The sequence below is a fragment of the Buteo buteo genome, chromosome 13 (assembly GCF_964188355.1).
Source record: "Buteo buteo chromosome 13, bButBut1.hap1.1, whole genome shotgun sequence".
Taxonomy (NCBI): domain Eukaryota; kingdom Metazoa; phylum Chordata; class Aves; order Accipitriformes; family Accipitridae; genus Buteo; species Buteo buteo.
The window spans coordinates 16,006,621-16,027,509 of record NC_134183.1 but is presented as its reverse complement, the minus strand read 5'-3'; the positions used below and the strand labels follow the sequence as shown (position 1 = coordinate 16,027,509).

General features: G+C 41.6%; 1 protein-coding gene across 1 annotated transcript in view; it reads left to right on the top strand.

Moving 5' to 3' along the window:
- Nucleotides 1-8,546: 8,546 nt before the first annotated feature.
- COX10 (cytochrome c oxidase assembly factor heme A:farnesyltransferase COX10) overlaps nucleotides 8,547-20,889 on the top strand; it is a 106,072-nt gene continuing 93,729 nt past the window's right edge. Inside the window, exons 1-4 of the mRNA XM_075044870.1 lie at nucleotides 8,547-8,668; nucleotides 9,257-9,381; nucleotides 11,039-11,363; nucleotides 20,516-20,640. Coding sequence (XP_074900971.1) covers nucleotides 8,626-8,668; nucleotides 9,257-9,381; nucleotides 11,039-11,363; nucleotides 20,516-20,640 — 618 coding nt within the window. The 5' untranslated portion in view covers nucleotides 8,547-8,625. The remainder of the gene's footprint in view (nucleotides 8,669-9,256; nucleotides 9,382-11,038; nucleotides 11,364-20,515; nucleotides 20,641-20,889) is intronic.

Here is a 20,889-nt window from a genome sequence, read left to right as displayed (position 1 = left end):
GATTTATAACTCTGACTGCCCTAAATGTCCATAAATAAGGAGAATATGTATTCTGCTTTTCTATAATCAAGACATCCTCAGTATCCTTTGTTTAAATTGAGGAGGTTGCATTGGACCTGGTTTGTCTCTCAGGATGATGTACACCATGGGCTAAATGTTGCCCCAGTTGAAATCAATAGCACTGCAACACTCATTTTGGAGGGATGAGGACCCTCTGCAGCAGCCAGGAACCCAAACAGGCAGCCTTTGAATAACATAACTTGTCTGGCATATAAGCCTCCTTTCTGCACAGTCTGCCAACATCTCCATGAGACACTCTTCCATGGAGGCTCAAAGCCAATGGTGAAGGTGTCCAGCATCACTCCGCTCCCTGGAGCAGGGCTGCTCAACCTGCACCCCTGCAGCCTCTCCCCACGTGTCATCCCGACCATGCGCTCTTCCTTTCCTGAGAGCCTGGTGGGAACAGTCTACAGGCAGATGAATTGTCCTGACCATGACAGCCTTCTCCTGGTATCAGCTTGCTTAGAGCCTTGGACCTGCAGCCTGCAGGCCACAAACAGCTTGTGGAGTTTGCAGTCAGCAGGACACATATGGTATTTCTCTAAAAAAGAGGCTTGCTGTGTTTTGGATGTATTTTGTGACGTAAAGATCGACTGGAAACACAAGCAAGGCATTCATTTATTTTGGCTACCTAGCATCCCAGGCTGCAAGACGCTGGGGAAGGACATAGATTACTGCTAAAAGCGGTAGGGTTGAGGGGTCTCTCCTGCACCTCCTGTTGCCAACTCTGGTGTGTTTCTCTTACGTGACTTTTTTTCCTCAGAAACTAAATTGATTAACACACAAATTAGAAAAATATAAACCGTTCCTCCCTTCACAGTGAGGGGTAACACTGGAGTTTCTCACTCTTCTCCCACGAGGGACTCATCTAGATTAACACCCAGGAGAAGGAGGGAAACCAGACAGCCCTCCCTTCTCCCAGCCAGGGCAGCCTGTGCTCACTGGTGAGGTAGGTGTGAAGAAATTACTGCGAGGAAGTGCTGCTTCCCAGGGGATCCAGAGCTCAACCAGGCAGCAACTAACCAGCAAGGATGGGAAGGCGTAAGGGGAATAAGATGATGAGTGGTTACAACCTCAATTATGTTCCACACCTGAAAGGCAAAGCCTCCCGCCACGCCGTGCCCCCGTACCATGCTTGGGCACAGGCTCGGCACTGACTCAGAAGGAAAAGTGCCAGCGTCTGAGTCACCAGCACCGCTTCTTGTAGCGCTACGGGTTTTCCTTAGGTATCAATCCAAGTCATAACAAGACCAAATTTCACTTAACAGGTGCGATGTGAGGAGATGGCAGCCCCGGGTGGTAGGACTAGCTTGGCCGCCTGCCACGTACTGCAGCTCAAGGCAGTAAGCGCATGGGCGACGTGGTGGGGATAAAGCCTGAGCAACCCTTGCCCACAGCACACCCTGTCTCACCAGTGCCACCGTCCTCTCCTTCCGTGAGCCGTTCAGTCTCACGCTGTTCAGAAGTTGCCAAGGGCTACATTATTTATACCAGAATCTCCTATCACTGCACTCCTACTTTTTTGAGGTGAGGATGAGGTAGGCAGAGGAGCAGATAGGAATCCTGCCAGTCAGCCAGCACGGTCATCAGGCAGCTGGGCTTTCCATAAGAGCAAGGTTGCTCCCACACCTCCCAGGTCACAAAATAAAACAATGTCCTTTCAGCACGGAAAGTGGGCATTAAGGCTCTCCCTAATCTGACTTTGGGTGTTCTCAGAACTGCTCAGAACTATAAAAAGAATAATTTATGAAATCCCTAGATCAATTATATAATAGCATCACCGCACATAATTGCAAAGCTCAGGAGTGTCATTACCCTTGCAAGTCAGTCATTTGCACTTACGTGTTTGGTGCTGCTATGACAGCAGAAGGCATTTTTTTGCTGAATCCAGAAATTCTGCTGCAGAACAACTGTCCAAACAACTGAGTGTTATGGGGCTTGTGATGCTTCTTACATAAAAGCTTGAAATAGTACAGGGCAGGAGAAAGTAACATGGAACAGGAAATTTGCTGGAAAGCTGTTAAGGCTGTGAGACAAGTAACATGAGGTGCTGAGCAAGCTGTGCTGATGTTACAGGCACTAGAGCTACAGCCACCACAGGAGAGGACACGTCTTGCACAAACCCAAGTGTGAGCAAGCACAAGGTTGCCAGTGGGGCTTCAGTCACAGTTTTCACTGAGATGGTTGAGGAACTATCTTCCCTCACCTCAATGATGCAGCTGACGGTTAATTAGGGATGTGTGAGTGTTAGTAGTGGATCTGATTCAACTTCTGTTTAAGTCAATGAAAGAATTTATTGATTGATTTCAGTAAGAGCTGGTTCAGGGCTTAAGTTTCAAGATGAAGTGTATAGATGTGCAGAAATACAACTGGTTCTCTGAAGTTCAGCTGAATTATCTAAAAGACCAGAATCTGCAAAGGACATATAATTATAAAGAATAATCTGTAAATATCTGGGCATGGTTGTGCTGCTTTCTCACATGCTGGGTTGGGCAGTAATTCAGACAGTACAAACTGTCCTTTCCTGACCTGGGGCAGATGCCTTCAGGACCTACACTGGAGGGAAGGCTTAGAGCACTGGCAAAGGTGTCTTAGGACAGCCATGGTCTTCCACCACTGGGTAAGGAGGAGGAGCAGGCCATGCAGGCTCCAGTGGGTGTAGGGACAGGGCTCACAGACATTGTCAGGTTGTGGATCATTTCTCAAAACTGTGCTCCTCTTGCGGTGGCCATCTCCATTCCTAACCCTCTAAGTCCACAACATCCCTGCACACCTGGTTGGGATGGCAACAAACGTGGAGAAAAACTGCATCCAAGGAGCTGTAGGGGATAGGGTCTGCACTGAGATACAGGGGACAAAATCTATTTGCTCTCTCTTCATTTCATTTTGGAGAAAGAGTAGGAAAAATACCCAGAAGCTATGAAGATTTGTGAGAGGTCTTCTATGAAAGAAACCATAAGAAACCATAAGTAAAGTGCAGAAGCTATGTCAGTGGAAGCAGAAGTGAAAGAGCAGTGTCGTGCTTGGACTCAGCAAGGGAGAAGCAGGGAGATGCCTGGTGAAGGTCAATGGGGGCTGGTGGAGCTGCTCAGTCCAAAATCTACATTCAAGGAACGGAGGCAAAGGCATCCAAATGAGGACAGTACAGAGTGAGAATTGCTTCCAGGAGCTCGAGCCCACAGCGACTGAATTAGGACTGTTTGGGCATCGTTTGAAATGAGGAGGAAGCAGAAGCTGTTTCCTGGAGCTTGGCACAGGGGGCTTCATCACGCTCAGTCAGCCCCCACAGAGGGATGGCAGACAGGGACTGAGCAGATGGGTGCTGCCTTGCCTGTCATATCTCTCAATGCGAGAACTGCTGGGGCTGAGCGCTGCCTACCTGGGCAAAAATGCCGCCGAGGGAGAAAAATGAGTCAGAACAGTAGTCCTGCCAACATGGGTGCTGCAGGGTGGGGTGTCAACCTAACCAAAGCAGGGAGGTGGATAGGGTGAGGGGCTGATAGGGATAGCAAATCATGGCCTTAAGGTGAGCAAAGAAGAGTGATGGGGCAGAGGGAGGAGAGGCAAAAAGAGCCATCCTATAGGTCTCATAGAACACACATATCACTCCCACTGAGAGCTGGTGGTGGGCAAAAGCAGAGAGATACTGGCTGTGGTGGGGCATACTGGGCTGTGGAGCTTGGAGAGTCTTGGTGCCTCAAGCCCCTCTGAGCAGTGTTGCCTGGGGAGCCTCTGCCGGTGCTGGGGGAGGTCTCCCTCTCCCGAGAGGTAGGCAAAATGAGTTAATAGTGGGTTAGCAAAACACAACTTTGCATCTGGCGCTGAGAAGCTGCGAGCATGAGCATTGGTGGGCTTTGTGCAACTAATGGCCATATCTGCAGAAAAGACACACTCTGCAGACTGCTGCCTGCCTTTTCTGGCTATCAGGCTGAAAAGCACTTCCACAAAACAGTTAATGTGTGTGTACCGAGCACTTCCTGAGCAGTTGCTGAGTATAGGAGATCAGTTATGCAAGCTGTTTCTTCAGTTTTAATCTGATTTCCTGCCTCTGCCCTTAATAAATCTTATTTTTATTAGATCTTTTGAGTCCTAGGCAGCTTGGGAATTTCACATAGATTTTCCAGGAAAAGAAAGACCTCTGAAAGGAGGTATGAAAAAAAAAAATAGAAAGAGGCTCTGGAGATATTCAGGCAGCAATTCTCAGCTGAAAGAGCACAGGACACAGGTCCTTTTCTTCAAAATGTTGTTTTCAGGGCAAAGGGCTGCTGGAAATAGCTATTGTTGACTCTGGCTGAGAACTTTAAGGGATAATAGGTATCACTACCTGTCAGAAACAGCAATGTCAGGGTGAGTTAAAAAGGGAAGGCTGATGTGATGGGGGATTGCAATGGGTTGTGTAGTTCCTTTGTGATTCTGGGTGGCTGGTTGCTGCTGCCTTAAGGCAGGTCTTGCCATTTAGTAGGGGCGATTCCTCCCACACTGCCCTCGGTAGGGTTCATCCCCAGTCATCTTGGTGTTTGCTTCCCATTGCCTACATGTTTGCACCAGATTTGACGTCAACTCCAAATCTGATCACAGCTGAATTTACACCAGACGCTCGGCAATGCTCTACCTAAGGAAAGACTGGAAGTTTCTTCTTGAAGCAAGCTATTATGGCTTGTAGTCCATTGCAGGTGGTGAGCGAGCAACACAGGGCTTGCCAAAAAATGGCATACCACAGGGTCAGCACAAGACCACCTTTGACGGCTGGGAAGAGGCAGCAGTTTCTAGCTTCTGCTGATTTCCTATGGTATATTTGAACTCTACTTTGGGAAAGAAATCAGTCTGGCACACCACTTCAGAAAAGCTACTGAGCCCTGAGCTACCAGGACTCCTACTTCACTTGGTCTTGGAAACTTTAACTACTCCAAAACACTGGAATCGGGATGGTGGGAACGAATTGGGGGTTTTGATGTGTTTTGTTTTGTTTGTTTGTTTTTTAACCTGCTACTTTCCACTTGGGAATTATTTGCTGAGGGCAACTCTTTACTAGCATGAAATTGGCATGTTTCAGGCTCTCAGTTGGTACCAGTACATTTTGCTCCTGGTTGTGGGGTTTCTTTAAGACCAAAATACATCTATGCTCCAACTTTGCATTGATACAAAGCTTGTGCATCACAAATGCTGATTTGCAGAAAATCACAGAAACCCCCAAACCCATGCCATTACAAGTGACTCAAGGAACTACTTAACTAGTCATCAGGATCACCGGGAGTTTCTCAGCCATTGAAGCTGGGACAAGCCTTGACTCAAGGAGATCTCACCAGGGATGTAACTGGGTTACATCCAGTTGAGCAGAGACCTTTTTCTCAGTCTAGATGCCTTAAGCAGTCAATCAACTTTCTATCATTACAGTCTGGCTTGGCCTTTAATACTTTCTTAGTTCTTCTTATCTGTTATTTCTGTGTTTCTGATATGTCCTAGTGTCCTTCACTTTTGATATAATTTCTTCTGTTACATACTGGGCCCCCAAAAAGCAAATACAGTTGGGCTTCAGCTGACCGGGGTAGAATTGCACAAAGCTCCAGCTTCCCCCATGGCGTATTACTAAACTACACAACAGTCACAGTTCTGAAATGATCTGTAAAGGTTACCACAATAACAGCAGGATGCCATCTTATTTATTTTGCACTTGGCTTTTAGAGTTCCCTATCTGAAAGTACATCAAGTCTCTGTGGAGCTCTAACATCAATGCCACATTCTATGAAGCAAGGAAAATATAATATTTTTACAGTCAGTCTTTAAATCATTTTCTGACAACAAATCAATCTTACAAGAAGCCTTGTTGGTGTTATGAGTAAAAGAAGGAGAGATTTTGAGATTAAAGTGTAATAATAGTTTGCTGTCTCCACAAATTTGCCCTTTCGTGTATCAAACTATCGCATTCTGCTTCTGAGATCTAATTAAGCCCCACCAATCAGATTTATGATAGTGCTAATAGGAAAAAGGATCGTATAATGCTGTTAATATGTGCTCTATAATTAACATTAATGGGAGTCTTGTGGTTAAATGCCCCTTGCATCACCCTGAAAATGGACCTGTAGGTGCAGTGTTTACTTTATAACTGCGGGGAAGTAGCAATAGATACTGAGCAACTGCCCATCTTAGCAATTAGCAAAAAGTTAGAGATGCTTCAGGAATCACTCTGCCCCACAACACTGCTTGACCTTGGAGCCCCATGACAAGAGATGAGTCTTCTCCTGCAATCCTCCACATGATCCTGTAACATTGGTACCTGGGCTTTCATGAACTAAATCGCGGGAGCTGAGCGGGGAAGGTGCTGAGAACTCCCTGGAAGGGCTGTAACCCCTTTGCTGTAATCCCTTGCCCAGATGATCTCTGGATCCTTCAGTATTTTGTGAAGCCAGCTTCTGCAGAATCAGCACTTTGCAGACCTGAACCTTCAGTAACAAGCTCCAAAGCCTGTGGAGCCATTTTAGGCTGACATACAACTCTGACATTTGGATACCTGTGTCCACTAAAAATTCTAAGATTTCTTTTTTTTCTTTCTAGGAGTAGCTTTAGTGGTTAAAGCCAATCGGGTACATGACATTCTGTGTGCCCTAAATCATCATTATTGTTTCACAAGGAGGTTTGCTCTGATTGAGGCCAGTGGATAACATTCTCCTTAATTAGAAAAGTAGTGTTTTACCTCCTCTCTCCAGGGGTGCAATTTATTGCCCAAGTGAAAGGCAATGAAAATCATTAAACCTTAAATCTCAGCCCTGACACAGAACACTCGGCTACCTCAACCTTTTCCTCTCTGACCCAAACTGCCCTAAAACCAACCAACCATTCCAGCCCTCTATGTAACCATTGTGTGTGTTTGCTACATGTTTATTTTATTTTTGCAGGTGTAAATTTGAGGCCTGATCTGTGGAAGTTACAAGAACTAGAGATGCAAACAGGAACTGCGAAATGATATATGCTCAGTGATGAGAACTCGGAGTAAAACAGGATATTAACTGTAAGAAATGTGAAGTCCTAATTTCTCCCCAGCTCCCCAAATAGAAGGAGAGTGGAAATAAATGCTTCGAAGTAGGATATTCTTGGTGAATTAGAGTGAGTGTTTTCATTTTATCTTCCTAATAATGATTTAAGATGACTTTTGCATGAATTTAAGCACTATAAAGAAATGAAAGCCTGGGAGGAAGATGGTTCTGAGGAAGATTTCCATGTTAAAATATTGAGAATGATTTTCAAAAGCATTTAAGTGACTTATGGCCTACATCTCCTGAACTTAAACTCTTAAGAGAAAACATTTTAAAGATGCCTGGGGGTGCAATTACGCTTTACAGCTAGAGCAGTCCTAACCATTCCCTTCCCTTTCTGTTCAGACTCCAGACCAAGGCCCCTTCCTCTGTGCCTTGCACCAGCTTTCAATGTATCAGACCTTGCACAGGGTGAGTTCAAACAGTTAAACCAGCAAAATAAGCAATTTTTTTCCCTTCAGGTCAGCAAGTTGAGTCAGCTTAGCAAAGGATCCAGTCACCCTCAGAACTTGTACGAGGGGAGGATGTGATGATGGCTGGATCAGATCTTCAACCTGACCTCCTGCAACGCCTAACTTCACCCAAGGCGTATAGAAATCAAACTTTCATTTTCAAAAATTACTTTAGGAACTAAATACAGATTCTATTTAATTTTTTTACCAAGACTTTGGCTCTTTAACGCTTAGGTCCTTTTGGGAATGAGACTCCATATCCTCAAAAATTTATTTTTTTTTATTAGACCTCTCGGTTGTTTTACAAGTATTACGCGATCTCCCCACGAGTTCCACGGCACCCTCTCTGTCACGGACACGATGTCAAGTCTGCAACTGTTAACTGAAAATGAGCCCAGGGATGCAGATGAGGGAATTGCAACCGGTGCCAGAAACAGAGCAGCTGTGAGGATGCCCCAGGCAGGGCTCTGGGCCGCTTCTTCACGGGAAAGGTGTATGAAGTCTCCAGATCGGCCCCAACTCCCACCTGAATGCCTCAGTCTGCTATCATCATACCCCACAACCCGAAACCCACCGAGCGGTTCTCCCCCTCGGGAGCTGTTTATCGGTTTACAGGTGACGCTCGGCGGGAAGCTTCGCAGGACCAACGCTCAACCACATCCCCCGCCGGCTCGCCTCTCCACGCACAATCCAGCCGCCCGGGGCCGTGAAGAGCTTCTCCCCCCGCGTTGCAAAACCACGGGGAGCAGGAGGCGGCGGGCTCGGCCCCTGCAGGGCACCCGCTCCGCCGGCCCGGGAACGGCGGGGCCACAGGCGTCTCCCCGCAGCCTGCCTGGGCCCGATCCCCCCGGGCTGCGGCCTGTGCATACGGGACAGCCCGGGCCCGGGCCTGGGCCCGGCTTCCCCTCCCGGCGGAACGGAACGGGCCGGGCCGGGCCGCTCCCGCCTCACCCGGTGACACGAATCCCCGCCCGACAGCCCCGCCGGAAGCGCCGACCCGGAAGGCGTTTAGAGGTCATGCCGGGCAAGATGGCGGCGCCCAGGCGGTGAGGGGAGAGGGCGGCGGGAGCAGCGTTGCGGCTATGAGCGCCGCCCGCCGCTGCAGCCCGCCCCGGGCGCTGGCAGGTACCGCCGCTCCACGGGGCAGCGAGGCCCCGACGGGGTCTGGGGGTGGAGGGGGACCGCGTCCGGCGCTGGGCGAGTCCGGCGGGGGGGGGCGGGCAGGGCCGGGCTGACCCCGGGGCTGTGGGTAGTCCCTGGGGCTGCTCTATATAGCGACGTAGAGAGCCTCTCTATATTCCCCTGTGTAGGGATGTAGGTGTCGTGTCACACAGGGGTGTCCTCTTGGCGCGTTTGACTTGGTGCTGCCCAGAGGCAGCTGCTTCCTTCCAGCGCTGCTTGTGCCGTTTTGCCAAGATAATTTTGTCGATAGCATGTAGAGATAGTAATGGAACAATAAACTAAAAATGTATCTCTGGGGAGCTGAGAGATTTGGAAGAAAACCCCCCAACCGTTTGGGCAAGCCTACGCTTTCAGTTCTCTCTCCTGGAGCCTGCAAACATGTTTCTCCCCACCTGAGCAGCCCTGGCTCCTATTTTTTGGGATATCTTGTGTCACAACTGATAGTAGATACTGTACTCTGAATTAGAAGCAAACTCAGTGGCAGAGAAGGAACTGGAATCTAATGTTCTCCCCCCCTTTTTTTTTAAATAGGATTATTTGTCTGGCATCTGAAGAACACTGGAATACGGCAGGTACCATGCCAGTTTGTGCATCTATGCCGTGTAGCCAATAACAGATTGATTACATTTCAGTACTTCAACTTTCTCAAACGAATGGTAAGTCAGGGAGCGTATTTATTGCATGTTTCTCATTCTTTAATTAATTTTGTCTCATGTGATGAGTCAAAATGGAGATTAGTTGATAAAAATAGTATTTTTCTTATCAGCCAAGCTCAGGCAATTCCAAGCGTCTCCGTTCCTGCACTGCACCAGGGTTAAGCGCTTGGCATCTAAGACATCTGAGGTTGGAGGAAACCTGATGTAGCAAAGACAACGCTTTGTGCTGCTGTGTGTCCTCTGCTTGACAGGGGGCTTTCTGTGCCTTTGAAGAAGGACGGTTATCTCCTGTTGAGAAACATGAAATGATTTCTAAAGTTATTTATATATAAAAATGCTAATAAGAAAGTCAGATCTTGGCTAGCAGTCATACAAGTGGTAGATGGAGCTTGCTTGTGGAGGTAGTGTGTTCTGACTGAAGAGTTAATCAGTTAATTTGAATCAAAACACCTGAGCTCGTTAACTTCATGGGTTACATTTTATAGTGTGCTGTTAGTTTTAGGTATTAAGAGCGCTGTAATTATAATTCAAACCCTTGAAATTGTATCTTCTTCTCTGAATGGTTGTATTACATGTAAAAGGATGGTAGTAAAAGGCATTTTTTGCTCTTCCCCAAGTTGTGTCCTGTTCATTGTACTTTGGAGCTGTATCTGTGAAATATGGATAAGACTAAGTCTTGCAGCTAATGACTGCTTTGACCGCAAGGAGCATGTACATCTGTTGGTATTTTTTGAGCTTCAGTCCTGTATGAAGCAAGAGATGGGGGTCTCTTCCATGCTTCTGGGGATCACCAGCACTTCTCAAATTCTTTTTTTTTCCTTTTGATTTGATCTGTGTTCACATCACTTATTCAGAGTTTCGTATCCCTCTTCTTCATTATAATTATTAATGTGTACTTTTAATCACATTTAGTTGAAAGCTCAGCCTTTTTATGCCTGTATAGAATATTTTGGGAAAGAAAATAGAAAGACTAGAGAAGCTAAATGCTCTTTTTCTTATTCTGTGTTTTATTCTGTAAGAGTTCTAAAAGAGGGGAAACAACTGTCTCCTAACTTTCTGTTCAATATGTGTTCATTTGAACTCCTGCTGAAAATTGCTGTCTAGTTAATTAGTATAAAGTTTGGCATAAATAGTAGTAGCCTAACGTGGGAGATGATTTTATATCATAGGAGGTAGATTGTATTTTCTGGCATTTTTCTGATTTTTTTTCATATCTTAAAGGTGCAAAAAGTTTAGTGCTTATATTTGGAGACTGGAGTTGTTATGGGCATGTGTGTGCCTCTGTTTAAAGGCGAATTGATCAGTAGTAAATTAAACTATATCATCTAGTGGTTTTGAATATGAATAAAGTAGAGTTTGCTGTTGAAACTGTGCAGGAGGAAGTAGTTTTATCCAGAAGCAATTCTTCAAGCTGAAGTAAACATTGATGCAGTTGTGAGTTGAAAAGCTGTTTTTTTTAATACCTTGTCCAACTTCAGAAACTTTTTTGGATGTGAAATAAGTGTTTGAAATTCAGGCTTAATCAGTTGTGTCATCATAGGAAGCAATGCTCCTAACAATAAGAATAATATAGCAATAATATTGATGTTGTTAATAACCTGAAATGGACAGAAATATCTTCTTAACTATTTGTCTTAACATTTTTCAATCTGTTTAGTATGTAACGCAATACAACAAAGACCTCAGCCAACGAGCCAAACCTAAGTCAGATTCAGTTGCATCTCCTTTCTGTGACCTTCAGCGATTGGATCAAGAAAAAAAGGTTATACACAAGATTAGACCAATTTCACCTGTTCATCAACCTTTGTCTAAGACATCAAACAGAAATGAGTTGAGAGAAATGAAGTCAGCTGCAGAAACTGAAGATTCAGTCACTCGAGTAAGAGCAGAATCCAAAGAAGACAGACAATGGAAAGAAATGAAGCTACGACTGGATGATTTGCCAGGAATTTTGGCACGCTTGTCCAAAATTAAACTTACAGGTACTACTGGTCATTTTTTTTACTTCCATGCATCCTATTTGATATCGGAGTTCTTTAGCATGTTACTGGTGCTGTGTAGGTTTTTGTGCGATAATTCCCACCTTACTGACAGGAGGTACATGGGTCAATTCCATTGAACGTGTGCAGGCAAAAAAATTGTTTTATGGAAGCATTTAATAGTTTTCCTATTAAATTTGTTTAAAAACAGTGAGGAGGAGCTTGCATCGTACTGTCAGCTCGCTCTTGGGAATCATAAGCAAGCAAACGTTAGTACAAAAAAAATAATGTAAAACTGGGTTAGGAAGTGAATTTACTAGCATTGTATTAAGTATTTAAAGTTGTCTTGCTTAAGTTTACCAATGTTCTGTCTTTCTTACTTACCTTTCACTTTAGTACTGCTTATTATGAAATTAGTATTAGAAGTACCAACAAAAGATAATTGGAATGATTTCCTATCTTACAAAGGAAAATGTTTGAGTGTGACCAATTACATTTTCTAAAATAAGGTATAATTTACTTTTCTAGTCAATCATAGTATTGTATCTTCAAACCAGCAGTTTGTTAAGCAATTGCCTTGTAGCCTAACTACATTTTCCCTTGTTCTAATAGTATTACTTAACAACTATAAATTATTTCTTTGCCAATAGGTAGTGCTATATATACTTTTATGTCTAAGGAAACTCATGATCTGACCAAAGCCTTACATCTTGTTTGTACTGGGGCCAAGAACAGAAGTACAATTTCCTAAGTCCCTACTGTGGTGCTCTCTCCAGTGGGTGAAATAAATTCTTGATAATAAAACTGTTGTTCTTTGCCATAACAATTTGTTATAATAAAAATCCTGAACTTGGTTTACTTTTTGAAACTTTTTGTCTTGCAATATACATGTTTTCGTTGTTTGTTTCTCCATGCAAAAATTGTGCTGACCACGTACAGTGTACAATGGTCATTTAAATTTTTCTCTAATAAAAAGCCTTATAGTTCTCAGTGTTGATGAGACATCTCATGTTTTGGACTTGGCAAAACTGATCTTGTCTGTGTGTCCAAATGTTCTCCCTCATTATTTTTAAAAACCCTCAAGGCATTTATTTTGTGCTGGTAAAGAGTTGGGTTAGTAGAGTTGAGGGAAGAAAAGCACAGATTTTGATACTTTACTATGTCACTTTTATGTATTAGCCTTGGTAATTTCAAATGTAGGTATATAAAGCTCTTACTAGCGCATTCAGCAGTTACCAGGATTATTGTGCTTAAGATTTGCAACAGCTTTGCGGCACATACAACCTCAACTATTGCCTCTTCTTTCTTTCTGCATAATACAGGTCTTGCCTTTCTCTCCCCCATGCTGTTCAGTTTTAGTAATATTTTGTTCCTGTTGGGCTCACCATGGATAACTTATAAGTGCTATATAAACAATTAGATCTTCTGGCATATTTTCAGTGAGGTGATTTTATTTAAGTGGCTCTTTTATGTGAACTTGAAAGCTGTGCTAGTTATTGGAGTAGAATTAAATTTTAAAAATCTGAATAGATCCAGAAATGAAAAGGTAAAGTGGCATGATTATGTGACCAGAAAGGGAGAAAAGGAACTGTTGTTTTAAGCACTTGAAATGTACGTTCATATGTTTGCTGATATTCCTTATGGGTAAGCTCAGTGTTAGTACCACATCTGCATATCACTGGTGCTCCTCAAAATGGGAGTTTCAAAAACTGCAGCAAGATGCAAGAGTGTCTTTTTCTGGAGAAAATAATTTTATGTGATACTTTTTATGTGGCCTCAGTGTTGCTGTGAAACATTTCAACAGTTTCTAGTAGGCTCTTTTTTAAACGCAAAAGGCAATATTGACAGGCAAGCAAGTACCACTCTGGTTTTAAAATAGGGTGTTACCTGAAACCTGTAGAAGGCAAAGGTTACAGAATTTCATTCCCTTCAGGACTGTTGTTTTGTATGAGTCTCCGTTTTGAGATGTGCTGTTCTTGATCCAAGGTAAGCGTAGTAAAACTTTGTACCTGTTGAGAAGGTATATAGAGATATAGAAAAAACCTTAACCTCTCTTCTTGTTGTGATCTTTATGTATTTGATGGGGAAAATGATCTGGGGTGGGGAGATTTTTTTGGAAGTAGAAAATGTAAAAGAAGTTGGACTAAGGGCGTTTGTAGGAAGGGAGTTCTCTTGTTGGTCTTTATTGGTCCTAGGATAGCGTAGGAGACGAGCAGGAAAAGTACTGGGTGTAGTGTGCGGAGCAACGAAACAAAATTAGCTTTCTTTCCAACTTGTGTAATCATTTAGACAAATTATATATTCTGTAAAGAATATGGTGGTGCAGTTCTTTGATTATTTTTTTTCTTTTTTAAAGAAAAATAAATTCTCTGAGGTCAGTTTTTAAGTTACAAATGACACACAACTCAATTCCTTTCACCCATGAAGTTCCGATAGATCTCATATCCTGTGTGGTTTTTTTGGCAGACTCTTTATTTATACTTTTTAGAGTATGAAATAACAAAAAAACAAACTCTGCATTATGCTAAAAATGGGACTTCCTTATGCCCTTTTCTTTTCCCGCTGCTGAAGTAAAGAGAATGTTTGTTTGTATTCTGAACTGTAATTCACCTTTGAAAGGAAATGAGTTTAGCTATTACCATACCCTCCTGCTTCATGTAAACTGCAGCTCTTGTGACACGGCCATTAGAAGCTCTGCCTTACCAACAGGAAAAGATTTTTGTTTATATTCTTTTGCCATAGAAAACAATTAGGGAACTTCTAATTACTTGTCGCATAATCTACCTTTTTGTGTTCAGCTTCCATCCTTTCCCTTCTCTGTGGTGTTCTCTGTTGGCTGCTGTCTGAACAGCTGTATTGTAGCACGCAGGCACATGGAAAGCTAATGCATCTCTCTGATTAAATTTTCAGAATTATAAATGTCATTGTTTTCAACTTTAGGCTAAAGTTCATGTGTAGCTGAAAATAGGAAAGAGAGATGTGAAGGTATGGTAATAGGAGGAAATTCTAATTTAGAATGCAAACACATTAAGAATTTCAGGTTGTCTCATCTTCTTAAATTTAACTTCAAGTTTATATTTAAGCGATGTTTTCTCCAGTGGTCACAGATGAAAACTAAGATGAGCTATATGCAAAAACACAGGAAAATTAAACTTCAATTTTTAATTTGGGGGAAGTGTGATGAAGGCACAATATGAAAAATGCTGAGTGTTCTCATTAGATATTTCTCTATAGTTTGGGAACATTTTGTCGTTGCTTCTGTAGAAAGGATGTCTTGCATGTTGGTCTTTTGGTGAGGACAACCAGGTGGATGTGTAGCACCTGTCTGAGAATTGAATGTATCAACATGGGTCAGATGCAAACTGCTAATTTCTAAACAGCTGTAGAATTTTTAATCTAACTGGCAAGCCTGTTGAGGAAGGGGCTGTGTCTTTAGCATATCTCTGTCTCTACTGTGCCTGGAAGAGTTGAGTCCTGACTCCAGGCTACTGTAACATGGATGTTCTTCAGAAAGTCATACTAAAGCCCATATGTCTCAAACATTTATCTACCTTTCCTTTGTCCTGTGTTTTAATATACTACAGTTAATATTTTTATTTGTGTTCACAAGCATATTAATTTGTCTAAACATTATTTTTTATTCACAGTTGGGTATTAATGGTGGTTGTTTACCCAGAGATCAAATGCAAAGTCCCAGTCTCTCTCCCAAAGACTTTATATTCTTTTATGGCATCTCATTGCAAAGCACTTTTACCTTCCAATTCTTAAAAGGTGTTTTAGAGTTTTGGTATAATTTTCTTCAAAGTACATTTTAATAGTCAATCCATTAAAGCATGATGAACACTGCTTTTCTGTTCTGATTACTGAAGACTTGTTTCAGATCTCACCAGAGCGGCTTCTGCACTTGGCATCTTGCTTTGGTTCAGTGTGTGCAGTATCCATGCAGAATCATGGGGATCAAAAAGGGACACATCAGGAAGTCATCTAATCTATTTTCCCTCAAGGCAGGATCACCTTTAGGTATATCATTCCTGACTTGGCATTGCTTTGTCCATTCTTAAAACCAACCAGGGAATATACAGCTTCCCTGAGCAGTGTGCAGCAGTGTGTTACTGCTCTTACTGCTGAAAAGTGGCTCTGTGTGTCTAACAGAGACCCTCCTTTGCTTCACTTTAAGTATGTTACTGTTTCTCCAAACACTAAGAAATCTGGAAACTTTCTCAAAGTAACCTTATGTTTTGCTGTCTTTCTTTCATTGCGGATGTGAGGTGGTGTTTGCTTATATCTGGCTCTCAAAGAGTTCAACCCAGCATCCTATTAACATTATGTAAGAAGAGTTGAGAGTAAATGACCTCTGCTTTTGTCGTGGTCTATACCTTAGAGATAAAATAGGCCAGCCTGAGGTGTTTACGTGTCTGTAAATCTGGAATAATTAGTCATCTTTAATAGAGTCATTCCGGGGTTTACCATGGTCAGATCAGAATCAAACCTATTGTACTTTTTCCTCATCAGAGTGTAATGTGCATTTATGGACAGAGTCACAAGACTGATATAATCAATTCTCTGAGGAAGCACATAAATTTGTTTTATGTTTGTTTTTAAGGTAAAGATTTACATAACATTTTAATGCCATCTGATCATTAGTAGCTCCTTCCACAGGAAGGAGGATGTGAACGTTCTCAATTGGGTGCCAAAATTCTTCTAAAGACGGACTTGAAAGCATCTTTATCTTTAGTTTTCAAATCTTTTTCTAAAATATGTCAGTCTTTGCACAGAGAAGACATGTTTCATAAATTGAAATGGGAGGTTCTGGCTTGACATAAGGAAGAAAATGTTTCGCCACGAGGACAGTCAAACTCTGGAGCAGGTTGCCCAGAGATGATGTTAAATTTCCATCCTTGGAGATGACAAAGCCCTAAGGCACCTGGCCTGAATTCAGTGTTGACCCTGCTTTGAGCAGGAGGTTGGACTTTATGATCGCTTGAGATCCCTTCCAATCTGAATTACTCTGTGTTGTTGCTAGACAATGTTAGACAAAAACCTAGGAGTAAAGACTACCAGCTACAAAATTGTGCATGGTTTCTAAGTCACGGACTTAGTGGCCTACATTTAAGATTTGCAAAGTGGATAAATACGATAATTTATGAGCATTTTCAGTTTCGGAGACTAAACTAACATGTTTTTTCATATGTCCCCTTTTAAGAAAATAATCCTGTCTTGTTTACTAGAAAACAGCTGGAACTTATTGGACGTATTGCTTACATATGAATTTTTGTCTGTGCATTAGTGATCCTCTAGCACAAAGGTGTTGAACTGGAAATCAGAAGCCTGAGACATTTGCTACTGACTTATGATGTGATCATGAACATGCTGCTTCATCTCTATGCCTGTTGTGTATTTGTAAAATGAAGATGATGAATAACCATCTTTGCATAACAACTCTTGAGTGTTACCAAACCTCTGTGTAATGGAGCAACAATGACTAAATAAGGTGCCTATGTTGTGTTTGTAGGCTAAAAATCTGGTAAGAGCCGGTCTAGTAAAAAAATCTATTTGCTTTGGTGGACTTCAGTACATTTCCACTTTGTTCTGGAATAATAGCATTTATTATGGCGTTTATTCTTTAAATGGTAGCTTTAATATAGCCAGAAACTTTGACAAAGGTTTATCGGTATATATATTGTTTAGATTATTACTGGTCTACACTTATTCTCAGTTCTAAATATGTTTCATATGCCTGTCAAAGTGGTTCTCATTTTGTGATTATTAAAACAGTAACTATTATCCTATCAAAGAAACAAAGCTTAATAGTGGTAGCTTTCTGGCAATTTGCTTTCCATGCTACAAGGAAAAGTAATGAAATAAAAATAAACTATCATTACAGTTTATTTTTTGCAAAGCATTTTAAAAGTTGTTGGATGGTAAAAAGAGATTATCTGCTCTGTTTGTAATATTGCACTTGAATTTTATGTGATATGATGCAAAGACTTGTTTCAAAGTATTGTCCCACATTTAAGTTTCCTTCAGGAGCTTGGCCTTCTTTAGTGTGCAGGTTATCATTTACAACAAAACTTAGATATGCCTATACCCAAACAAATCTAAATTTATGAAAGAAACATCGTTCAGTTGTATAGCACTAATACTGATGCTACCTTTAGCTTTCCAGAAACCAAAGTGTGAAACTATGGAAGGAAAACTCCATCAGCTTTTGGAAAGCTAGTCTCCTTTAAAGAATATATAAACATTTGTAGTAAAACAGTGAAATTGTTTCTTAAATTAAAGTAGGCATGTATTTGCTTTTGTTCTTCCATATGTACAGATACATCATCAGTACAGGAGTAGAAAGGAAATCTAAAGCTGAATTGGTTTGCTTTGGCTGTCTACACTTTTATTTTGGCTTGGCTATTTTTTAACAGGAGGTAAACAAAATATGGCATAGTGATTCACATGCTATAAATACAAATACAGGGATTTATAAAGGCAGATCACGTTACAATGAAGCTGAAGAGGAATGTAAAGAATACACTGTAGACTTTTGGAATGTGTTTTTATGCTAGAAACATTATAATTCACTCTTTTTGTCACCAATCCATTAGCATTTTCTTTTCATTTATAGTGAAATGGGAGACAAATGTCCCCTGTTAATTTTTGTTAAAGCTGAAGATGTTTAAAAGACTGAAAATTAGATTTAGGCTGAGATCATAAGTTTAAATCCTGGCTTCTTTTTGAAGAGCATATATAATGCCAACTCTCATCAACAAATCTTGAAAGGATCAATTCCATCTATTATGCAATAAAGTGAAGTTAATTTGGCCCCTAAAGCACTAAACTAACAGGGATTAAAAAACAAACAGAGTCAATGACCTCATTCCCTTGATGTGATCTCAATTAAATATACTTTTCCTCCATGAGGAAAGTAGAAGAGTAAATTATTGCTTCCACAGTAAAAGAAAATAAACTTCCCAATCCAAAGGGAACATTTTCTTATTTACTCTTAACGTGTTGCATTTGAATTGCTGGGTGATGAGACAAGCAGGGAATGCCTTGTGTTCAGAGAACTGCCCAAAAATAACTGTTTCAGTGGGATAAGTGAGAGGATGCACTACACCTTTTTTAATGAGATCCTGATAAGTCACACTGAAATGACTGGCTGAAATTAATCTGGAGAAATCAATGGGGACTTTAATTAGTGCTGTAGCTGTACAGTATTAGAATTTCTTTAAGGTCAGTGTAATCGTAATGTTACACTGACTGTTTGCCAATCTGCTCCACCTTTCTTCTTCAGTAAATGAGTTGGTGTTTTCCCATAATAAATTGGTGTAAAGTGCTTTCTAAGATAAGTTTTAATTAAATTCTTGTCTAGAGTGAACATGTGATTTATTATGCAAAAAAAATGAATGCAATCACTCTTAGAAATGCAAACGCTGCTGTTTCGCTGTCATCTTTTCAGTGTATTTTTTAACTATCAGTTGTAAACGAATGCATTTCATATTTTCTTGTGCGCTCTGCTAAGTAGAATACAAGAGTTTTGAAACCGAGATGCTATTGTATTTATTTAATAAATGGGGTCCAGTCTTTCAGAAGTAATCAGTACCTGCATGTCCATTAGTCTGTCCAGTGGGATTACAGAATCTGTGGCTGTTTCGCCGCTTCTCAGAGGGGTAAGGCTCTGTTGTCGATTCATCGTATTTTAGAAGTAGCTGAAGGGGCTGCAGTGAGAGCCAGGTGCTGTCTTGGGGAATCAAAGCCCCGGGACTTACCTGGGTATTGGGCAGAGACCCTGATGCAGCACTCTCACAGCCAGCCTGTGCGACAGCCATCTGTACAACACCCTGTGAATCCATAACAAGGCTAAATAATTAATGTTTATAACAATATTATGTATATTATTATAATAATATTCAGCTGCCAATGGATTTTAATACTTAGAGAAAAGTTTTGATGAGGAGCAAGTTTTCTTCAGTGTCTTTTTAGGATTAAATCCTAAGGTTCTTACGCAGGCACAGATCTTAAAATTACTACTTTGCATGTGCATCCTTGCTAGCAGGTCTCTGCCATGACATTTAGTTTTTCATCTCAAGTAACGCTGCTTAGTAGATAATCGCAGTATTTTCAGTCAGCAAAGGTTATTTATTCGTCATTTCACTTCAGATGAACAGGAGACTTTGTAGGAATCAGGAAGATAAGAACATTTTGATGCTTTGATTTGAGCTAGCTGAAGTCTGGAACATGTACTTACATGCAGAATATAATTTAAATACTTTCTGTTTAATAACTATTAATTTCAGATTGTAAGGTTCAAGGTCATGAGCAAGATATTCAGTAAGTGTGCTGACTTGTATAAAATTTTTCATGTCATACTATTTCTTGCCACAAGTGACGTTTGTAAGACCTATTATTTGGGTAATTACAATATTAGGATTGAGACTTAGGTAACTTTCATTTTAAGGATGTGATTTGCAGTACTGTACTAAAGTTATAATTTGGGATGACAAAACTGAAATGGATTTTTATTAATCCACTCAAATTTTGAGGCCTTTGAGAGTTGCTGGGTCCATGTGATGATGTGATTGTAACTTCTGCCTGAAGTGGGAATGTCAGATGGGAACAGTGTGGGCAGATACTTGTACAGTGAAATTACTAGCTTCACCAGCTGTAGCCTACGTGTCCTGAGTCTCTTTTTGACTATCTGCACTGCTTAAGTTCCTGCTATAATTTGATATCATGCATATCTCTCAGTTCAGGATTTTTCTTACTGTTTTTCTTCCATGTTAGACTTTGCAATGGCACGTGAGTTACTGGAACGAACGTGTCTCCTGTACATGTTGTGTGAGGCAGTTTGATCCTGTAGCAAATCCATAAAATAGGGAATACAGAGGCATAAGTTTTACTCTCGCCTCTTCTAGTAATGTGCTGACGCTTCTGGGTTTCTCATTTCATCCCTGACAGTTCTCCTTCTCCTTTTTGACTTTTTTTTATGTAGGGTGTTAGTATTAATTGTACGCAGTTCCTGGAGCTCCTTTCATGCATAAAAATAGCAAAAAGTTAATCTGCACAAGGGTCCTTACAGGTTTTAAAAACCTTAGCTCTGTGGTGTGTACAGAGGAGATGGTTTCTTGTTGATGCTTTGAACTGTGCTCTCGCTTGTGTTGCAGCTCTGGTTGTAAGCACCGCGTCAGCTGGCTTTGCCATGGCCCCGGTCCCTTTTGACCTGACTTGTTTCCTACTCGCCTCCCTTGGAACTGGACTGGCGTCCTGTGCTGCCAACTCCATCAATCAGGTCAGTCCATCTCTTCATCTGTACCGCAAACTGGTGTCGTCCTGGCTTCTGAAACGCTGCCAGGGATGGTAAATGGACGGCTGGGAGTGCTGTGCCTTCAGCTGCCATGCGAGCTCTGGGCCACTAAAACTGACACTGCAAAAGGAATGTATGTCTAAGAATTAAAGTATAGTTGCTAGGCTCTATGTGTTTATTCAGAATGGAGTTGATGAGGTTTTAAGCCTCCCAATAATAATGTTTATCCTGATA